The 20571-nt window shown below is 66.3% G+C and overlaps 1 protein-coding gene across 1 annotated transcript in view; it reads left to right on the top strand.

Moving 5' to 3' along the window:
- The window catches only part of LOC138822851 (genetic suppressor element 1-like), a 227114-nt gene that overhangs the window by 73414 nt on the left and 133129 nt on the right, over positions 1–20571 (top strand). The window contains exon 2 of the mRNA XM_070015803.1: positions 2588–2768. Within this exon, the coding sequence (XP_069871904.1) occupies positions 2588–2768 (181 nt within the window). The remainder of the gene's footprint in view (positions 1–2587; positions 2769–20571) is intronic.

Raw genomic sequence — 20571 nt, 5'->3', positions numbered from 1 at the left:
CGGGCCAGCCAGTGTGTCCCCAGCTCTGCTCTGACTGCTGGGACTGTCACCTTGGCTCTGTGACCTCGAGCAGCCGGCTTAGCTGCTCAGCACCTCTGCTTCCTCCTCTGCAGAGGCCGCCTCCGCCCGAAGCGTGGGGCGCTGTATCTGCCACAACACTGCCAGACCTGGAAAAGGGGTGCGGCTGGAAAGGGCAGCGGGCGTCCCGTAGCACGTCGTCCTGGTTCTGTGAGCGGCGGCGGCTGTACGGTGGGGAGGTGGACGGAGGTGTGGGCCAGGGAGGGGAGGGCCGAAGGTGACCTTGGGGGAGGGGCGGCGGCTTTCTCCCGGGAGCGGTCATGGTGACCGCAGTGCCACTCTGCCATCACATGGAAAGCCCCGTTGGGCCGCACAGCATACCTGGATGCGTGGGCCCTGGATGCGATCCTCAGCACAGCATAGGGCAGGAGGCCGCTGACCGGGGACTCCGCCGGGGTGTGTGTGTCCTTTCCTGTCATCTTAGACTGTGCCCCACACCTGGAGTGCGCCTCCCCGTCCCTGCCAGACCCCGCTTCCTGCGGGCCTTGTTCCCATTCCACCTGCTCCAGAAAGCCCTCCTGGATTTCCCTGCCCTTGGGGCCTCCCGAGCCTCACACTTCACAGTGTGTCACCTGTACCCGTCCCCCCGTGCTCCCCCGGGGCCGGCTGCTACTTGCTCTTTAAAAACGACGTTCCCTGGTGGCTTCCTGAGCTAGCTGATGCCGCAGGCCACCGCTTGAGTTCAAAGCCCTCCGCTGCCCCTTCCTGGGCAAGCCCAGCCCGCAGGAGAGCCGTGGGAAGGGTGAGCCGGGTCGGTGCGGGGTGTGTGCAGTAGCTGCTCAGTACGAGGGACTCTTCTCCTTTGTCCTCTGTTGGGCCCAGCGCCGAGCAGAGCCAGGCTGGCTGGACAGCACCCCGTGACGGACCCCTCCCTCTACCCCATGACCCGGGGCAGACAGCATCCCCGGGCCGGCTTCTCCCGAGTGAAACCTGGTGGGATGTTCCGGCATGACTCGGGGCGAGGCGTCTCCAAGGCCCTACAGGGCCAGACCCCCTTCCTGGGGTCAGCACTCTGCCCACTGTGGGTCCCCAGGGAGCGGGGGCGAGCGGCGGAGCCCCCCCCGGGGGGGTGGGGGGTCTGCGGTCTGGGCAGTGTCACCATATGGATCCTATAAATGAGAGCCTGCCAGGAAGTGCGTGCCCCGTAAATCCATCGGTCTCTCACCACCGACCGCAGAGCCGGCGCTCGGCCGCCGAGTCCCGGGCCATCCATCTCACTTAGTACTTCGGTTTTATGGCACAGATCCTACCAAATAAAAATCATCAACATAAAGCTGCTTTTCACCAACCACAGGGCTCCACCGCGTCGCGGGGAGCAGGGGGCCCCGCACCCCAGGCTTCTGCGTGCCTAAGAGGCTGCCACACCCAGCAGGCCCAGCTCAACGCCCGCCTGCCCAGGCCTTAGGTCATGGCCCGCTGGCCCTGCCTGCGACCTCAGGAGGTCTGGTGATGCCTTCCTGAGCCTCGTTTTTTACAGCTTGGAGGAGGGAGGGGCTGGGGGGAGGGGTCGGTACTGGGCGGGGCTCAGGCCCTCGTCCTCGGCTGCCCCTCCACAGCCAGAGCCACACCTCCGCTCCAGCTTGTTGTGGGTTGATTGGAGATGAGGGTCCTGTGGGTGGACTTCTTTGCCTGGGCTGACCTCAAATCGCAATCCTCAGATCTCACCCTCCTGAGTAGCTAGGATGACAGGCGGGAGCCACCAGCACCGGGCTCCAGGCGGAACTCCGACAGCCCTCAGTTGGCAGCCGGAGCTGGACAGGGGTGTAGGCTGAGGGCCAGGTGTGGATCTGGGGGGATGAGGCCGTTCTGGAGAGGGTGGGGTGGGTGGGGTGGCAGGGGCCGCACCGTGTGGCCGCCAGGGAGCTAGGCAGGTATCCAGTGTGCAGCCTGGGATCCCTGGGCCCCGCCTGCCGGGCAAGGAAGACACTGACCGTCCTTCTGGGGTCCCCGCTCCCTGGCCGCCCTGAGCCAGCCTGGCCGTGCCCTCTGCCCACCGAGGCCAGGTGTGGCGGGGGGCCGGGGAGGGGATGGCACCCGGGGCAGGCAGGGGGGCAGGGGGGATGGCGCCCAGGGTGGGCAGGGGGGGCGGGGGGGATGGCGCCTGGGGCAGGGGGGATGGCGCCCAGGGCGGGCAGGGGGGGCGGGGGGGATGGCGCCCGGGGCAGGGGGGATGGCGCCCGGGGCGTGGGGGATGGCGCCTGGGGCGGGCAGGGGGGGCAAGGGGGGGATGGCGCCCGGGGCGGGGGGGGATGGCGCCTGTGGCAGGCAGGGGGGACAAGGGGGGAATGGCACCCGGGGCGGGCAGGGGGGGCAAGGGGGGGATGGCGCCCGGGGTGGGCAGGGGGGGTGGGGGGGATGGCGCCCGGGGCAGGCAGGGGGGGTGGGGGGGATGGCGCCTGGGGTGGGCGGGGGGGCGGGGGGGATGGCGCCCGGGGCGGGCAGCCGTTTCTTTCCTTCACAGTCTGTGGCCGGTGCAGCCTGCTCACCTTGCCCACTCTTCTCCCTGCAGGTCACCTCTGCGTCTCTGGAAGCCTCGGCAGCCGTCCACCCTCCAGCCCGGGAGCCGGAGTTGCCCCCCGGGCCCCCCGCCGAGAGCCTGCCCAGGGGCCCCGGGACCGCCCCGGGGTCGCAGCCCACCTCACGCCTGCAGAGCGGCCGGCATGGAGACAGCGCAGAGCTCCTGGGCACAGGTAAGGCCCGCGGCTCTCGCCGGACCCGCCTCTCCCTGGCGTCCGTGGGAAACCCTGTGCCGGGTCCTCTCCGGCCTGCGTCTCGTGTTCGTGGGCCACGTGTCCAGTCAGGGGTTGAGTGTGGCTTTGATGACCGTGCCATGACCGGCCCCCCTCCCCCCTCGCCTTGCGTGGGACCCCGGGCAGTGCCGCCCGAGCCACGGCGTGGCAGTGTCCATGTCTGCGCCGGGTCATTTCATGTCCTCTCACAACATGAGCGGGGTCTGGGGCCCGAACCCATGGTCCAACCGCAGCACACTGTGGCTGCTCTGATCTGAAGGGTCCCAGGGAAAGTTCTAGCGAGGAGCTGGGCCTGGAGACCAGGGGCAGGGGCATGTCACTCCTGGTCCCTGTGTGGTGGCCACCGGAGCCCAGAGAGGACCATCTCCAGGGACGGAGGTCACAGCCGCGGTGGGGACGGGGCCAGGGGGACGTGGGTTGCATCCCAGCCCCACGCCAGGCCGGAGCACGCCCGTCACAGCCACGGGGGCGGCCTGCGGCTCAGAACACCGCGGTGACGAATGGTCAATCACCCCACGGCGGGCGGATGGCACCGCCGGAGCCATGGCTGCCGGCTGGCCACATGCCAGACCTGACGTGGGTTTTGCACAAAACACGTGGGTACACAGCCACACACGCCAACATGCACGTGCATAGGAAGACACACTAACACATGCACATACACACCCAGACAGGCTGTACACACACACATACGCACACACACGTACGAAGTACACACATAAACACACTCGTGCCATGCGTGGATACAAACACATGTACACATAAGCATGCACACGCTTGGAGACAGGCTGTGACGTGCATGGATACATGCGCACACACAAGCACACACACACACTTGGGGAAGTTGTGACAGGCCTGGACTCATGCACACGTCCATCCTGGAAAGCTCTGTGAGTGAAGGTGACGAAATGGGGAAAGTCCCCAACTGTCTTCACGCGTGGACTCACCTGCCTCGGTTTACCCATGCATGCTGCTGTCCACCCTGAGGAAGGGGAGCGGCGGTGTAGTGACAGTGGGAGGGGCAGCCCCCCTTTCCCCCCAAACCTTTGCTCCGCCCACTCCTGTGAGTGACAGCCGTGGCAGCCAGTGGCAGCAGCCTAGGGTGTGCCTGTGTCCCCAGAGCTGGCGAGGCTGAGGTAGGAGGACCAGGATGTGGAGGCCAGCCTGGGCTGCGGATGGAGCCCTGTCTCACAGGTGCTTGCGTGGATTTATTACAGGCAATTCTCACCAATGCAGGGCAAAGATAATGGATAAAATCAGAAGCTCAGATTTACGTCCCAGCGTGTCTGCAGCTGCTTGGTGGGTGTGGAGCCCCTACTCTCCCCCCCCCCCCCGCCTGTGGTTGGTTGTGGAAATGGTGGCAGGGCTCATGAACTTCACCTCCCCAAAGCCAGTGCTGCCCCAAAAGCAGAGCCCAAGTGTGTGGGCTCGACTGAAGCGTGGAAGCAGAATCCCGAGGTGGGCGGCCCTCAGCGGGTGACGGTAGTGACGCGGACCCGGACCGGACACCGGCTGGGCAGCACCGCAGGTCTGCAGGTCTCTCCTGGCCCGAGCCCCGAAGCCCGGGCGAGTCTCATCGTAGTGCCCGTTTTCATTGCTTTTGCCCTCACAGAAGCTGCTCGCGCTCATTGGCTTGCGGCCCCTTCCTCAGGGCCTCAGGGCCGGGGGAATGGTGTCTCTGCCGCCCCTCGGGCCGTGCCAAGCCCTGTCCACCCTGCCCCCCACCCAGGTCCACCTGCCCCGCCGCCCGCGAGTCCCCACGGCGGGGGCTTTGGGCCCCGGGGGCTTCCAGGTCAGGACGTGGGTGTCTTTGCAGTCCGCGTTCCGCCAGCCATGACACTGCGTAAAACCACAGTGCCCGTCATGCTCACACTGTGACTGTGTGGGGACCCGGCTGGGCGACCCAGACTCTCCACATCCTTCCAGTGTGGATCCGAGCTTAAGCCCCAGCCCCGGCGCTTCAGATAGTGGCTGGATGCTGCCTTGTGCCTCGGTTTCCCCACATGTGGGGCGAGGGTACACCTCGATCTTGGCGGTGCCGGCGTCTCCTGGGGTCTCCTTCGTGTGAGGCTGGGAGTGCAGCATTGCTGCCTCGTCGTCTGCCTGCTGAGGGGTGCACGGTGGTGGCGGAGCTGGCGGGGGAGGGGGGAGGCTCGCGCCGCAGAGGCCGCCGGCCTCGCCCAGGCGCTGAGCACACCCTGCGGAGCCCACGGCCCCCGGGGATCGCGGGCTCCCTGCGCAGTGCTCCGCGCGCCTCCTGCCGCTAAGTGTGTGGAGGATGAAGAGCCGGGTGGTGGCTCACGCCTGCAATCCCGGCACTCGGGAAGACGTGAGTTCAAGGCCAGCCTGGGTCACGTCAGGCAGCTCTGTCTCAGAGTGAGAACAGGAAGGGTTTTCTGTGGGGAAGAGGCTAGAGGAGGAGACGCGGGAGGGAGCGTGGGGCACCCGGGGCCATCTGAGGGCTGGAATCACCGCTCCGGTACCCCGCACCAGGGCACCCTGCCTCCGTCCTCCGGACCCCTGAGACGACACCCCCAGGCACCACGTGGCCTCCCCTGCACAAGCTGGTTGGCACCACGCTGGCTTACACGCCCCTGCCCCGTGCCCACGCCATCTTCTGCCACGGCCTGTGCCATTTGGAAACCACCAGGCACCGCTCCAAGCCCCGTCCCAGGAGGCTGTGACGGCATCTTGGCCTCCACACCGCCGTCTCTGTGCACTTGTTCACGAGCGCGTATTGAGCGCCCACTGCATGCACATGGCCGTGCTGGGCACCGGGGCCAGCCGTACACAACGTGCGGGCGGCACACCTGCTCCCCAGAGCAATCCTTCCACAGCTCGTGAGCAAGGATGTGGTGAGCTCCATGACAGAGTGCTTACCTGGCACGCACTAGGTTTGATTCTTAGCGCTTACCCAGCATGCTCTAGGTTTGATCCTCAGCCCCAGTGCAAAGGCCCTGGGGTACCGGTCACAGATCACAGATAGGCAGTGAGATTTTTTATTTTAAGTTAAGTAGCTTTTAAGACATCACTCAGGTGCCGGCTGGGGAAACAGATAGGGTGGGTCAGCCTTCTCCAGCTCAGGAGTGAGTTCCAGCAAGACCTGCTCTCTGCCCAGGGCCTCCAGCCAGGCAGGGCAGTTTTGTTCTGGCGTGCTGAGGGTCACATGGAAGTCATATCTGATGAGAAGCCCTGACTCAGGAGCCCGTGGGACACTGGCCACGGCGATAAGCCAGCTGCCGCAGGTCCCTGCCTTCCCCGGGGATTGCACCGAGGCCAGGTCCAGCCCTAGGGACTTCGGGGTCATGGAGCCATGGGTCATGCATCTGAGCCCCCAGGGCGCGGCGGGTGGGGGAGGGGCCAGGGTTCCCGGCCTTGGACGCGTTCCGTGAGCGGCGAGCACTTCTGGAGCACTTCAGAGGAGTGTGAAGTGAGCACAGTACCTGGTGCTGGGGCAGTGCTGTACCTCCCCGTTTCCTGAGGCCAGTCACGGGGCCGGGTGTTTCCCCCCTGCCAGGAAAGGGCTGCCGGAAATAGCAGCCTATGGACTTTGCTAGTCAGTGCCCGAAGCCTGAGCGGAACGGCAGAGCCAGCGCCACGGGGTGCCGACCGCCCCCTCCTGGAGCACTGGGCTTTGGGCCTGCCCGTGGCCTGGCATGGTCCCTCTGGCCAGAGGGGGTGGCCTGAGAGGCCGCGGGGGCGGGGCTGGATTCCTTCCCATCCCCCATCCCTGCCCGCAGTTCACCATTTGCCCAGGAGGTGGCGGTGTGGGGGCACCAGGCACCCACCAGGGCCTCGGCCCCAGAACCCAGCCCAGCACCCTAAGACCTTTGGGAAACTCTGCTCAGCACCCTCAGGCCCTGGCTACCTCTGCCAGGGCACAGCCTGTACCCAAGAGCAGCCAATGTGGGCCCCACCACCAGCCTGCTGGACCTGGCTGTCCCCAGAGACACGGAGATGGACCCCCATCTCGGGGGCACCCGTGTAATCCTGGAGGGCTTTAGGAAGAGGTGGCCCCTGGTCCCAGGGGGCAGAAGGAGGCCCCTAGGGTAGAAGACTCGAGGCTGGCTTTCTGGGTGACCGTGGCACCTCCTCCCACGTTGCTCCCTGTCTCTCCTGTCTCTGCGGAGCTGTGGGGGTCACCAGGGCAGCCCCCGTGCCACCTCTCCTCATCAGGGATGGTCTCTGCCACACGCGCGCATGCGCACACGCGTGTGCACCACCTGTGGCGGCCAGGCTCTCTCCTCCCGGGCGGGAAGCTGGACCACTCTTCCTGTCTTGCCCTTGTCTTTCTGACCTTTGACCTTGGTGCTGACTACTGACCACCGCTTCTGTCTGGAGCGCATTAAGCATTAGTTCCCCCCTGCCCCCCCCCCCCCGTGCGTCCAGCTGGAGGTGCTGGGCTGGGTGCCAGGCGCCGCACAGGGCCGCTCTGGCTGCGGGACGGTCGTGAATGGGCCGGGGCCTCTGCTCCCAGCATTGCGCGCCCCCCACGGGGAGCGCAGGCCGCACCTTGGCTGGGGGTTTGCAGAGACGGCGGCAGCCTGGACAGGCCAGGCCGGAAGTGGCCGCCGTGGCTCCCGCCCCGCCACCACAAAGTGGGGCCGGCTCCTGCGTGCAGCCCCGGCGTGCCAGGGAGGGAGGGAGGCCGGCCGTGCTCCGCTCCGCCGGCGGCCCCGCCCGTCCCCTCCGCCTGCCCAGCCCGGCCGGGCTTCTCACGGAGCCCAGGACCCGTGCGGACAGCTCAACCCCCCTCGGTGAGTCCGGGGAGGTCAGCGGGGCTCGTGGGGTGAGTCGGGGGGCCCGTGGGGGGGACTGGGGGATGGGTGGGTGAGAGCGCCTGAGCTGGCCGCCCCCGCCGGCCTGCCCGCCCCACGCCCCCAGCTGCGCTCGGTTCTGCTGCCGCCTCCCGGCTCACCCCACCCCACCCCGCACGGGGAGACGGAGGCCACCCTGCCCTGCACTTTGGGGATGAGTGTGTCTGGGAGCCCGGGCGCTGGTGTGGATGTGGGGTCCAAGGAGAGGGGAGCCGGGCAGACTCAGCTGGCAGCGGGGGCCGGGCTGGGGGCGGGGCCCGGGTCTGGGATGCTCCTGTCCCGTCCCTGAGGGTGCCAGGCCCCGTCTGGGCCTGCATCACAGCCCGTGACCATGCCCAGCGCCGTGGGACCGGGTGGACTTGGGGGCCGCCATCCTGACCCTGTACCCCAGGGGCAGGCTGTGGCGGGCGCCCCGGCCTGGTGGTGGTGAGCCCCCCCAGGTCGGTGGCCTCCCCCCACTCCTCCCTGCACTCGTCACCTCCTGTGACGCCGCCCCGCGTGCACGCCTCTCGGCTCTGTGCGTGTGCCTGTGTGCGTGCACACGCCTGTGCATGGCTGGGCGAGTGCCCTTCCCCAGCAGGCAAAGCTGGCGCAGCAGCGGCCGCGGCTGTCCTTGCGCCCCAGGGGACCTGTGCAGAGACAGTGGCTTTGGCAGGCCGCCGGCCCCGTGTCCCGCGGGAGGGCAGACGTGGCAGGGTGGATGGTGACGGCGCTCACTGTGGGGAGCGTGGCTGGCCATGCAGGGCTGCTCCCGGGACCCCACGCCGGCCCAGGCTGGTCAAAGAGGTGGTGGGGCCGGGCCCTGATGTGGCTGGGAGCCATGGTGAAAAGTAGATCTCTAGGTTCAAAGGTCTTAGGTTCAAATCCTGGTGCTACCGTATGTGTGGCTTGGGTCAGTGGCCCAATCTCTGGTCCAGTCTCCCAATGTGATCTTCCTACCTATGTTCTGTGCATTGTTGGGATTAAAGGTATAGACTGCATAGCTCAGCTTTTTTTTTTTTTTTTCTTGTCATGGGCCTGGACGCTGTCCCTGAGCTTTTCTGCTTTGAGCCACAGCTCTGTTTCCAGTTTTCTAGTGGTTCACTGGAGATAAGAGTCTCACAGCCTTTCCTTCCTGGGCTGGCTTTGAACCGGGATCCTCAGATCCCAGCCTCCTGAGTGGCCAGGATGACAGGCGTGAGCCCCCTGTGCCTGTAGCCCAGCTATTATTGATTGGGGTATAGGTCTTGTTTTTTTCTTTTGCCTGAGTTGGCCTGGATCCTATCTCTGTTTTCTAAGTAGTTGAGATTACAGGCACGAACTACTGCATCTGACCTTTAGTGCTCTTTTATAGATAAGGAAACCCGCTCAGAGAAGGGGTCCTGTGACGGGCAGCCCAGCAATTGCAGCACGGGGACCCCCCACCGCTGAGAACCAGCCTTCTCCTCTTAGACCTGAGCAGTGCTCCCCTCTCCCCGCTCCCCTCCCGGGCCCCCAGACCAGCTTGGTGCTTCCTAGAGCAGAGCTGTGGCCCGTGAGCCCCACGGAGAGGGGCCGGATGCCGTGTGTGGTGGGCCACCGGCGCCCTCCCCCTAGCCCTCCCCCAGGGGCTGGCTGGGGGCGGCTGGCTGGCTGGGGGCGGCTGGGGGCGGCCCGCTCTGGCCTCCGCGTGTCCTTCTAATGGCAGGTTTGGGCACAGATAGCCGGTGGTTGGGTGTGGGGCGCTGTTGGGCGGGGCTCTGTGCTCCCCGCCGGCCGGCCAGGCGTGTGGTCCTGGCTGAGGACGCGGGAACACAGCCCTGGCTCTGTTCTTGGAGCCGTGGGAGGCGCTGTCACCGTGGTGGCAGGCTGGAGCTGGACGCCGGCCCAGAAGTGCCGGGAGGGGGGCGCCCAGCCACCGGCCCTGCCAAGCCGCAGGTGCCCCGGCCGGGGTGTGAGCGGAGGTCCCGCAGAGGGGGCGGGTGGCAGGGAGAGCCGGGGAGGCGACCGGCCCAGGTGACCGGCCGGCCAGCCGTCTGCGCACACTTGCCTGGGCCTGAGCGGCGGGCCGGGCCGCACCTCCCGGCTGCATTTTGAGGTGGGCCTGGGGTTCCGCTCGCCTTTGATCATGAGCCTGGAATGCCGGCTGGCCGCGTGGGAGCACTGTGGGGGCCGGGCCGGGCCCGCACGGGGGTGTGGGGTCTGGGTGCCTGAGGCTGCGCTGCCTCTCGGGACAGAGGGGCGTCTGTGCCTCTCCCTGGGTGTCCGCCTTGCGGTGCGTGGCTCGCACAGCCTGAGCAGACCTCAGACACCACGCACAACACCCGCACAGCCTGAGCACAACACCCGCACAGCCTGAGCACAACATCCGCACAGCCTGAGCACAACACCCGCACAGCCTGAGCACAACACCCGCACAGCCTGAGCAGACCTCAAACACCACGCACAACACCCGCACAGCCTGAGCACAACACCCGCACAGCCTGAGCGAACCTCAGACACCACGCACAACACCCGCACAGCCTGAGCACAACACCCGCACAGCCTGAGCACAACACCCGCACAGCCTGAGCAGACCTCAGACACCACGCACAACACCCGCACAGCCTGAGCACAACACCCGCACAGCCTGAGCACAACACCCGCACAGCCTGAGCACAACACCCGCACAGCCTGAGCAGACCTGAGACACCACGCACAACACCCGCACAGCCTGAGCAGACCTCAGACACCACGCACAACACCCGCACAGCCTGAGCACAACACCCGCACAGCCTGAGCACAACACCCGCACAGCCTGAGCAGACCTCAGACACCACGCACAACACCCGCACAGCCTGAGCAGACCTGAGACACCACGCACAACACCCGCACAGCCTGAGCAGACCTCAGACACCACACACAACACCCGCACAGCCTGAGCAGACCTGAGACACCACACACAACACCCGCACAGCCTGAGCAGACCTCAGACACCACGCACAACACCCGCACAGCCTGAGCACAACACCCGCATAGCCTGAGCAGACCTCAGACACCACGCACAACACCCGCACAGCCTGAGCAGACCTCAGACACCACGCACAACACCCGCACAGCCTGAGCAGACCTCAGACACCACACACAACACCCGCACAGCCTGAGCAGACCTGAGACACCACACACAACACCCGCACAGCCTGAGCAGACCTCAGACACCACGCACAACACCCGCACAGCCTGAGCACAACACCCGCACAGCCTGAGCTGACCTGAGACACCACACACAACACCCGCACAGCCTGAGCAGACCTCAGACACCACTCACAACACCCGCACAGCCTGAGCACAACACCCGCACAGCCTGAGCAGACCTCAGACACCACGCACAACACCCGCACAGCCTGAGCAGACCTCAGACACCACGCACAACACCCGCACAGCCTGAGCAGACCTCAGACACCACGCACAACACCCGCACAGCCTGAGCGCAGACCCATCCTCAGTGCACAGATGACATCTGCGCAGCCTGAGCGCGGTTCCCAGTATACAAATGACACGCACCTGCCAACCCAGACCCCCAGATGGCACAGCAGATGAGCAGACACTGTGACTCGTGCAGGTGCCGTACGCTGGGCCAGGTACACACAACATGCAGCAGACGCACATGCGCTGCGATGCACAGCGGGCACCCTGCGCTGTGCACGTGTGCACAGTCTCATGAACACCACACACGGTACTCATCATTCACGTGCAGTGCTGGTACACGTATTCAGTACCCATCACTCACGCAGTGCTGGTACACGTACTCAGTACTCACCACTCACATGCTGCCGCTGCCCTGCTGGCCGGCCGGGCCTGCCCTGCGTTTCCTCGGACAGCGGCCACTGCGGGCGCCTGTGTCCATCCGAGGCTGTGTGGAGGGGGAGGAGGTGGGGCCCGTGGAGGTCTGGGGGGGGTGACTGGACAGGAAGTGGTCCAGCTGGGGTAGGGCTCCTCACTCCTTCCGCCAGCAGAGCTGGGTCAGAGTGGGCCGTCAGCAGGAGGTCCCGGGATGTGGGGTGTGGCAGTGGCCCAGCTCTAGCCCCGGTCCTGGTGGGGCCCTTTGTGCCGACAGAGCCACGGAGCCCCCGCTGTGGGCAGCCGGAGAAGTCAGCGTGCAGGGGCGGGCACAGGGGTGGGGCCACGGCCCCGTGTGGAGGTGGCCAGCCACGTGTGGCTTCTTCCACCGCTGCTGTTGCTGCTGTGTGACTGCAGGTGTTCCCCTGCCCTCTCTGGCTTTCGTTGGCCCAGGCCCCTCGCTGTCCGGGCGGGCGGCCCATGCAGGCTCCGCTGGCTGCTCGGTGCGTGTTTGGTGAGGACTGCCTTCCTCTCCGTCCCCGAGGCCCAGACACCCAAGCCGCTTTCCATTCTCTAGCCACTGCCCCCGGTCCCAGGTTGTGGTGGCAGCCAGGCACAGGCCCGTGCTGGCCCCGGAAGCCTGCATGCCGCTCTGGGCCCAGTGCTCAGCGCTGGGGACCCCCGCAGGGGGTCCCGGGCCAGGCCCTGGCACGTGTGGCCTGTCCTGGGGGGGGGAACAGGCGTGCCAGCGGTGCCCGAGCCCCGGGGCGGGTCCCACCCCCACTCGCAGTCCCAGGCCTGGGATCGGGGCTCGGGGTGGGCGCCGTGGTCCCCGCCACCCGGGGCGTGTGGAGGGCCCGCCACCCCATGCCCGCAGGTGCGGCGCGCCGCGCTGACGGATGGAAATGAGCCCCAGGCGCTGATGAGGGCCATCCGTCACCCGCGCACGTGTGTGCCTCCCGGCCGTCGCCAGGCAGCCGGTGATCCATCGCGGGGCCTTCAGAGGCCTGGGCTGTAATGGGGTCGTAGATCACTCCCCACGGAGACAGCCGGCCGGGGAGGAGAGCCATTAACGGTGACCGCAGGTGCCCTCGGCCGGGCCGCTCCCGCTCCGGCTCCCGCGGCGCTCAGCCCTGAACTTGGGTGAGGAGGCTGAGGCCCGGCCCTGCCTGCGGTGCGGGGAGGGGGGGACGGCAGGGGGCGCAAAAGAATGGCCCCGGAGCCTGGCGCCCTACTGTGCTGTCTGGCAGCTCAGGGAGAGGGGTGCTGGCTGGGGGACCAGCTGCTCCCCGCCATTCACTACTGCCCTGCTCTGCGGGTGACAAGAGCAGAGATTTGGGGTTCCCTGTGTGCAGCAGAATGGCTCAATCCCCCCACGTGCTCCCCCCCACCCAGCCGCTCTCCTCCTCTGTCTGCAGCTTTCCCAGGTGTGACTGGGGAGCAGGTTTTTTGACGCCGTGATGGGGTGCAGACCTGGCCTTTACAGCCTGGAGACCTGGGGCGGAGGGTCTCTACCTTCCCATGGGAGACCCCCAGGCCTCCTCAGAGAATTCAGCCGTTGGCGCAGGCCAGCCCTGCGGGTGCCGCGGTGGCATTCTGGGGTCTGCTGTGTGGGTCAGCCATGCGGCAGAGCCCGGTGCTGTAGGCCCAGGAGATCACAAAGGCCTCCTGGAGTCAAGCCCCTGGCCCAGCGTTGCTCTGCTTTGCCCTAAGTGGAGTTAGGGCAGGGAGAAGGAAGCGAGTCTGCAGCGTGCCTGGGCTCCTGCCTGGAATCTAGCTCCTCCACAGGTGGAGGTCAGGAGGACAGTGGTTTGGGGCCAGTCCAGGCAAGAGGTCAGTGAGCCCTCATCTCAATGAAGAAAGCTAGCGGTGTGGTCTGTACTGCAATACCTGCAGGAGTCTAACGAGAAGAATCCCAGAGTCCTAAGTAGGAGGGATGCACCCAGGCAGCCACTGGGGAAAGCAGGAAACACTACCCAGAAATAACCAAAGCCAGAAGGCTCCAGTCGTGGCTCATGCCTGTCATCTGCTACTCACAAGGCTGAGATCTGAAGATCAAGGTTCAGACCCAGCCTGGGCAGGCAAACCTGTGAGGCTCTCCAATTAACCACCAAAAAGACCGAAGTGGAGGTGTGGCTCAAGCCGGCAGAGTGTTAGCCTTGAGCATAAAAGGTCAGAGACAGCACCCTGCATCTGAGCCCCAGTACCGGCACAGAAAAAAAGAGCCTGGAGCATGGCTCAGAGGGTAGAGCACCTGCCTAGCAACTGTGAAGCGCCCACGTTGAAACCCGAGCCTCATCAAAAAAGGAATTGTGGACAGCAGTCTTAAGGTCTGCAGAGACCCCCGCCCCCCACCCATGTTGGGCCTGGAGCGCGTGGTTCTTGCCTGTACCTCAGGGTCCCCGGAACCCAGGCCTGGCACATAGTAGATATTCAATAAATGCTTCTTGCTGTGGCTCTGTGAGGCCAGTCGGAGCTCTGTCCATGTTGGAGGGGGTGTCCACCCTTGGACAGCTGCTCTCTGGGAGCAAGGCCAGAAGCTCCCGTTGGGGTGCCTTGACAAGGTGCAGGGGCAGGAGCCCCCTGTGACTTCTGGATCAGGATCTGCCTCGCGCGCCCGGGTAGAGTGTGTCGGGAGTGTGCCTGGTACGCCCCACTACTCGTGGAAGGCAGCTTGGAACGGTACAGGCGTCTGGCTTCGGATCTGCTCGCGTTTCCTCCTCGTTCCGCCCCTCCCGCCTCGCCTTGGCTTTATACCGTGGGTGTTTGGGGGGGCGGTGAGGAGTGATGTGGGGAGGTCCCTGCTGGGCCCGGCTGCCCGGGAGCTCAGCCAGCAGCCCGCCAACCCGCCCTCCCCTGCTGGGGGAGGTTACCGGGCTGGGAGTGTGGTGACATTTCTCTCCGTGTCTGCGCGCTGGCGCTGTGGGAGGCTGGGCAGCGTGACGAGCCCCAGGCCGGGCGCAGGGCTGGCCCTCGGGATGATGGCCGTCTGTTTTACTACCGCGCCTTCCCGCCCGGCCCAGGCGCCGCCCGCTTGACAGCGGGAGGCGCCGGGATCCCTGGCGGCTGGAGGTCGCCTCCCCGGCCTCTGGCTGCGAGGGCCGGGGGGCAGCACGGCCCCAGCGTCGAGGTGTCTGGTGCCCCACGCCCTCAGATCCTGCTCGGGGCTAGGTGTGCTGGCATCGAGGCCCCGCCCAGCCGGGGCTCCCGAGTGCCACCCACACGGGCGCCGCGTTGGATGGGAAGGGCAGCCACGCGGAAGCCGTGTCTCATCTCATTGATGTCATCTTGCAAAAGAGCAGCCTCTCCCTGCCTGATGCGGGTCTCACCCTTCTAGAACAGTCTTCAGGGTTCTGTGGGGCTGCCGTTCCGGCCTCGGTCTGTCCCGGGGCCCCTGACCCGCAGGTGGTGCTCCCTGCCACCGGGGGGCAGCGGGGTCCTGTGCATCTTCCAGGCAGGTCCTGGGGGTGGAAGCGGGGTTGGGGCGCTCTGGGCGTGTGGGGACAGACCCGAGGCTGCTGCGGTAGAGTTCAGTCCGGGGCGGGGCGGGGGGGGCACGTCTGATCTGTGGAAGCCCACGGCCGCTGCATGGAGTGGGTGAGATGCCATTTCTGGGGGCCCCAGGAGCACCGTTGGCACTGCGAGGCCCCCCGCCCCCAGGACCAGTGCGGGGGTGCCAGACGCATCTGCGAGGGTGTGCGGGGGGGCGGGGGGCGCCAGGTGGGAGGGAGAGAGGTCAGGGCCCCAGAAATTAAATGTTCATAAACGTAGGCCCAGCGCTCACAAAGTAGGCCAAAGCCATTAGCACTCATTAAAGTTTAATACCTGCCGGAGCTGGCGGCGTGGACGCGGCTCTAATTTGATGGGCGTAGAGGGAGAGCTCTCGAATAATCCCGGGCTGGGGGCTCGCGGGGGGCTGTCCTGACGGGAAGGCACCGCGGGGACGGCGGCGCTGCTAGAAAGCCGAGGCTCTGGCGCCCGGCCACTGGTGGGCTCACAGGAGGGGTATTGGCTTCTCCCTCCCCTCCCGGCCCCAGGGTCACCCCAAGGCCCTGCGGGACCCCGGCGGTCCTGCCCAACTCAGGACTGTGGGATTTGACTCCCGGACCCTGTCTCCTCCTAAGGACCACACGGGGGCCTGCGTCTGAGGCATCCCGAGACTCCCCAAGGGATGCGCTCTGGGGCAGGGGTGCAGCGTGGAGAGGGGTTCTCTTCTGGGGAGGGCAGAGCTACTTGAGAGGGAGGGCCGGGGACACCAGGGTCAGGGTTTGGACATGACCCCCAGCCCACGGTCGAAGAAGCAAACCGTTAAATCCATGCATGCCGAGAAAAATCGGAGCTTCAGGCCCGTCATCACTGCAGAAAGTGCTGGAAAGCAGGTGGAGGGTCTGAGATGGGTCTGTGTCCCTCCTGGGGGCCGGCCTCCAGCCCAGGGGAGCTCCCGCTGCCCGGGTGGGCATCCGTCCGGAGGCCAGAACTGGCCCAGGCTGCCCTCGGGCGGAGTGGCGGGCATCTCAGCCCACAGCCTGGCCCCAAGCTGGCATTCATGCTGGCCAGAGACACCGCCCCGTGGCTAGCGCCCAGCTCTCCCGCTGGCCGTTCTGGCTCGGCGGCCAGGCGCCATGCCCAGCCTCGGCTGGGGGGGGGGCTCCCTTCCCAGCAGGGCTCCTGAGAAAACCCTTTGCATCCTGACTCACTCCTAATAAACCTTTCCTCCATCTGTCCTCCGCCTCCCCAACGTGCGCTCTCCAGGGCCTGCCCAGAGCAGCTCCTGAGATCCCTGTGCCCGCCGTGTGCCCCCTCCGCAGGCCCCGGGCCGGCCCGCACAGAAGGGAGCCCGTGCCAGCCCCCCCCGCAGCAGCCGGCCCCCGACTAGACCCCGGGTGGCGGGGGGGTGGGGGGGAGCTGGCAGGCCTGTCCTCCCGCCCTGTCCCCGGCTTGCACGTCTACGTCGCTTCCAGATACTCTGTGGTTTTCCTCCTTCCTTCCCCCAGGCCTTCTGCTTCCCCTGAGTCTTCTGCTTCTAGAACATTCTCTCACATGCAAATAGGGAAGTGTAGTGCACAGCCACCTCAGGGTCTAGAGGGCAGTGCAGCCTCCTCCCAGGACTCAGGAAGGCGTGGGGGGTGGCCAGTGGGTGGGGGAGCCTGGCGTTGGGCGGCAGCTCGTGGGCAGGGCCCGGCCTCCACCCTGCACGGGGCATGGAGCCGCTCAGCCCCCCCCGCCCCTCCTGCCCCCATCACCTCCTGCTTTTGCTGGTAGGAGAAGCTGCGGGGCCCCGAGGTGCTGGGTCAGCAGATGTGTGACCTTCACATCCCTTCGGTGCCCAGAGCTGGCTGCCCGCTGCTGGGCACCGACCCAGGCCGTTGGTTGGCCCGGTGCCCAGTGGCTTCCTCCTCCCTCTGGCGGGAGCTGGGCGCGCTGGGTTCAGGAGTTCAGGACGTCCGGGCTGTTCCCAGGCCCCCGCGTGGGTGTCGGGGTGAATAACTGGCGGCTGGGGCGGGGGTGCTGGGTAAGGGGGTGCTGGGGGCAACAGGGTCTCGTGCTACCTGCCTGGAAGTTTCCATCCCAATGATGCATGTGTGGGGTGGGGGGACGGGACTCACCTCAAAGGGAATGGGAGAGAGAGAGAGCGGCTGCGGACTGGACTGGGGAGGGGGGAGGGGGAGGGGAGGGGAGGGGGAGGGAGGCAGAGCGTCGCCTCCCTGTGTGCAGGGAGAGGCGGGAGGCGCTCCTGGCCTCAACCAGCCCCCCATCGGCCTTTTTCCCACTTGGAGACGTGAACGGCGGCTCAGAGAGGCCCCAGGGCCACACAGCCAGCCTGGGTCTGGACAGGGCCAGCTCCCTGTAGCTTACGCCTCCCTGTCCCCTTGGGCTCCAAATGCTGTGTCCCCAGGCCCCGCGCAGGCATGTGGTGTCACTGCTTGACCTCGCTCTGAGCAGAGGGCCACCGGCGGCCAGGCTGGCCGGGGAACCTGCTCCCTCTGAGGGACACAGCCCCCAGGCGGCCCCTGCCACCGTGGAGCGGACCTTCTAGGCTGTGTGCCCTGGGTTACTGACAGCCCTGGGCCCTCCCGGAGCTGCTGGCGGCCGGGGCCTCGCCCTCTGCCCTCTCTCAAGGACACCGCGGGCCTGGGTGCGCCCCGTGCGCCTCCTCTCGGCTTCGGAACTGAACTGACAGGGTGTAAACGGGCCTTCCCTGTGCCCCACTCGGATCTGACGCAAACTCAGTTTCCCTTGAGACCCTCCCATGCCCTGTGTAGCTGGGATGACGGGCATGTACCACCGCGCCTGGCCAACTTCTCTTTTCCCCTTTGTGGAGCCAGAGAAGGCACCTGGGGCCCCCAGCAGCTAGGCCCCAGCCCCAGCCTCCCAGGGGTGTTTCAGAGCCCTGGTCTTGTACACTCTATGCCTCAGTTTTCTTATCTGTGGAGTGGGATCCCAGAGCCCCTGCCTGTACCCGCCACCGTCCTGGGCGTGGGGTCAGCCACCAGCCAGGCAGGACAGAGGGCGGAGGGCTCAGCCCACAGGCTGGCCCCCGCAGATGGACGTGTTCTCAGGGTCCCTGCTGCTGTTTCCGTCAGCGTCACCTTCCTGCTCCCCCTGGACGCGGTCCCCTGGGTCACTATCCCCCTCCCCCGCCTCCCCCACCCGCAGCCCCTGGCCCACAGCGCCAGGCAGGCCTGACCGCCCACAGCTCCTGCCACTGGTGGTTGGCGAATTTTCCTGGCTGGGCTGGCGTCCATTCAGCGTCTGCCGGGTTTCCTCACCCTTCCGAAGCCAGGAAACCCAGGAACTCACCACTGGCCCCCGCCAGCCTTCCTACCCCGCTGCCGTTCAGGTAACAGGCACATGTGATTGGGTGTCTGTGTGTGCTTGTGCCGTGTGTGTGTCTGTGGGTGTAATTGTGTAGTTATGGTTGCACATGGTCGTGTGTATATTGCTGTGTTGGGATGTGTGTCAGTGGTTGTGTCTGTGTGTGTGTGTGATGGATGTGGTTGCGTCTGTGTGTGCTTCTGTGTCTGTGCTTGTGTGACTGGTTCTGACTGTCAGTGGTTGTCTGCGTCTGCTTGTGTGCGGCTGATGTCATTGTATTTGTGTGTCCTTGTGTGTCAGTGTGGTTGAGTGGCTGTGTGGTTTTGTGTGTGTGTTTCAGTGGTTGTGTGTGTGTGATGGATGTCCTTGCGTCTGTGTGTGCTTGTGTGTCTGTGTGTGCTTGTGCCTGGGAGGGGTAGCAGCAGAGACCTGGCTTTGAACACACAAACATCACGTGGAAGAGGTTAAACATCCCAAAGCAGAGCCCCTGTCCCCCCGCAGGCCCCGGCTGTGGGGTACGGGGGTACCCACCATGCAGGCAGGGCAGGGGAGGGGGGAGTCTAGCATACATTATTCAGAAGCTCCTGATTTCCCATTATTCTCCCCGATACTTTTACAACCTGTCAGTAAATAAAAAGGTTCTACATTATTTATAGAAATGGAGGGAATTGGCGGGGAGGATCCAGAGGCGCGATGATTAGGTCGACTCTGACAAGGTAGGGCGGGGTCGCTGCCCCTCGCGGGACCCTTGGGGACCTTGGGTCTGGCTTCCTGGCCCCGGGGGTCCGAGGTGGCCCTGAGTCAGATGGAGGACGGGGAAGGGGGGGTCAGATCCCCGTGGGCACCGGCATGGGGTGGGGGGATGTGGCAGCCATCGGTGGGAGGCTGGGGTGTGGCCAGGGCTGGGGCCTAGCAGGCGGTGGGGGAGGGCGCGTGGGAGGAGGGCAGCCGCATTTCACCATCTGAGTGCCTCCGTTTCCCCAAAGGACTTTAAGCTGGTGTTTGCGGCTGGCTGAATGCTCGGAGTCTGCATCCAGGCTGTGGATGGCCTTCCCCAAACCCCAGGCCCCCCGGGGTCCGGGGCCTGCGTCCTGCGGTGCCCTCGCCCACTCCACAGGACAGCCCGATGGCAGTGCTCTCGAAACTGGAGCCCAGAGACGCCGTGGCCCAAATATCCCTGCGCGCCTCGGGTTCCTAAGTGCGCGGAGCGCGGGCAGCAGTCCATCGCCCTGCTCCCAGGCCCACGGCCCCGGCTCGCAGCCGGGCAGCCCGGCAGGGAGGCCGGCGAACGGTGGTTTCCAACAGCCTGAGGATGCGGGGGACCTGGGGACACTTCCCACTGGAGGTGGCGGGGGAGGGGGGCTGGAGCGGGCTGGGGGGACAGGCAGTGTGCAGAGGTGAAGCAGGCTGGGAGCCGGGGCCGTCTGTGGGAGCGAGGTTGCGTTTCCCAGCTGGCGCCTCAGCCGAGGTGCACGGGGTGAGTTGGTTGGTTGGTTGGTTTGTCTTCTGACGCCTGGGAGCATGGTGGTGTCCCGGGGGCCGCTCTCAGCGCCCCTCCCCCTCCCCCCTTGCCCACCATGCCACCGTCACCTGAACCAACGGCTCCACACGGCCTTTCCCACTCTCGGCATGCGTGGGGCAGGACCTGTGTCGAGTGGGGTAGTATTCCGTGGCAGGGTCCTCAAGCCGTGAGGGGGCAGGGAGGCCCACGCCGGGCCGCCACGCCAGGCGTGGCCGTGACCAGCCTCAAGAAGGTCTCCAGGGACGGTGCCCACAGAAGTCAGCCCTGAAGTCGTGCAGGGTGCAGCGAGTCGCTGGTCAGGACCCAGGGCCGCCCGCGTCTGAGCGCTGAGCGAGGTTGCGTGTCCCAGGAGGGGCTCAGGAGCGGGATGTTCTGGGCCCCGGAAGAGGGGCCCCGGCCTAACTGTTCCCATCCCACTGCTGCGCCCCTCCGCCTCGCCGCCGCCACCTCTGCTGCATGCCCACTGCCGGGCCTGTCTTGGCGTCTGTGGGGGGCAGGCACCCTCCGTGGGGGGGGCAGGCACCCTCCGTGTGGTGGCGGGGGGCTGCTGGGGCCCAGGGTGTCGGGATGCCCGCTCCCCACCGGCTCACGCGGCCCGGTGTTGATGGCAGCCTGTGTGCGGACTGGGGCATGAGGAGACGTCTCGCTTCCCACCCCACGGCACTGGCCACTCACGTGCGGGAAACACCTGGGGTCCCAGGCCTTCCCACCCCCAGCCCACGCGCCCCCTGCTGGATGGCGGTGGTAGGACAGGAGCTGGACCACCCCGTCCCCTCAGTCTGTCCTGGAGAATGCCACAGGATCCTGGAGC

This window comes from Dipodomys merriami, unplaced genomic scaffold (assembly GCF_024711535.1).
Source record: "Dipodomys merriami isolate MVZ:Mamm:240054 unplaced genomic scaffold, mDipMer1.0.p SCAF_116, whole genome shotgun sequence".
Classification (NCBI taxonomy): Eukaryota; Metazoa; Chordata; class Mammalia; order Rodentia; family Heteromyidae; genus Dipodomys; species Dipodomys merriami.
The sequence above is the reverse complement of the archived record's forward strand: the minus strand, read 5'-3'. Positions and strand labels throughout refer to the sequence as shown.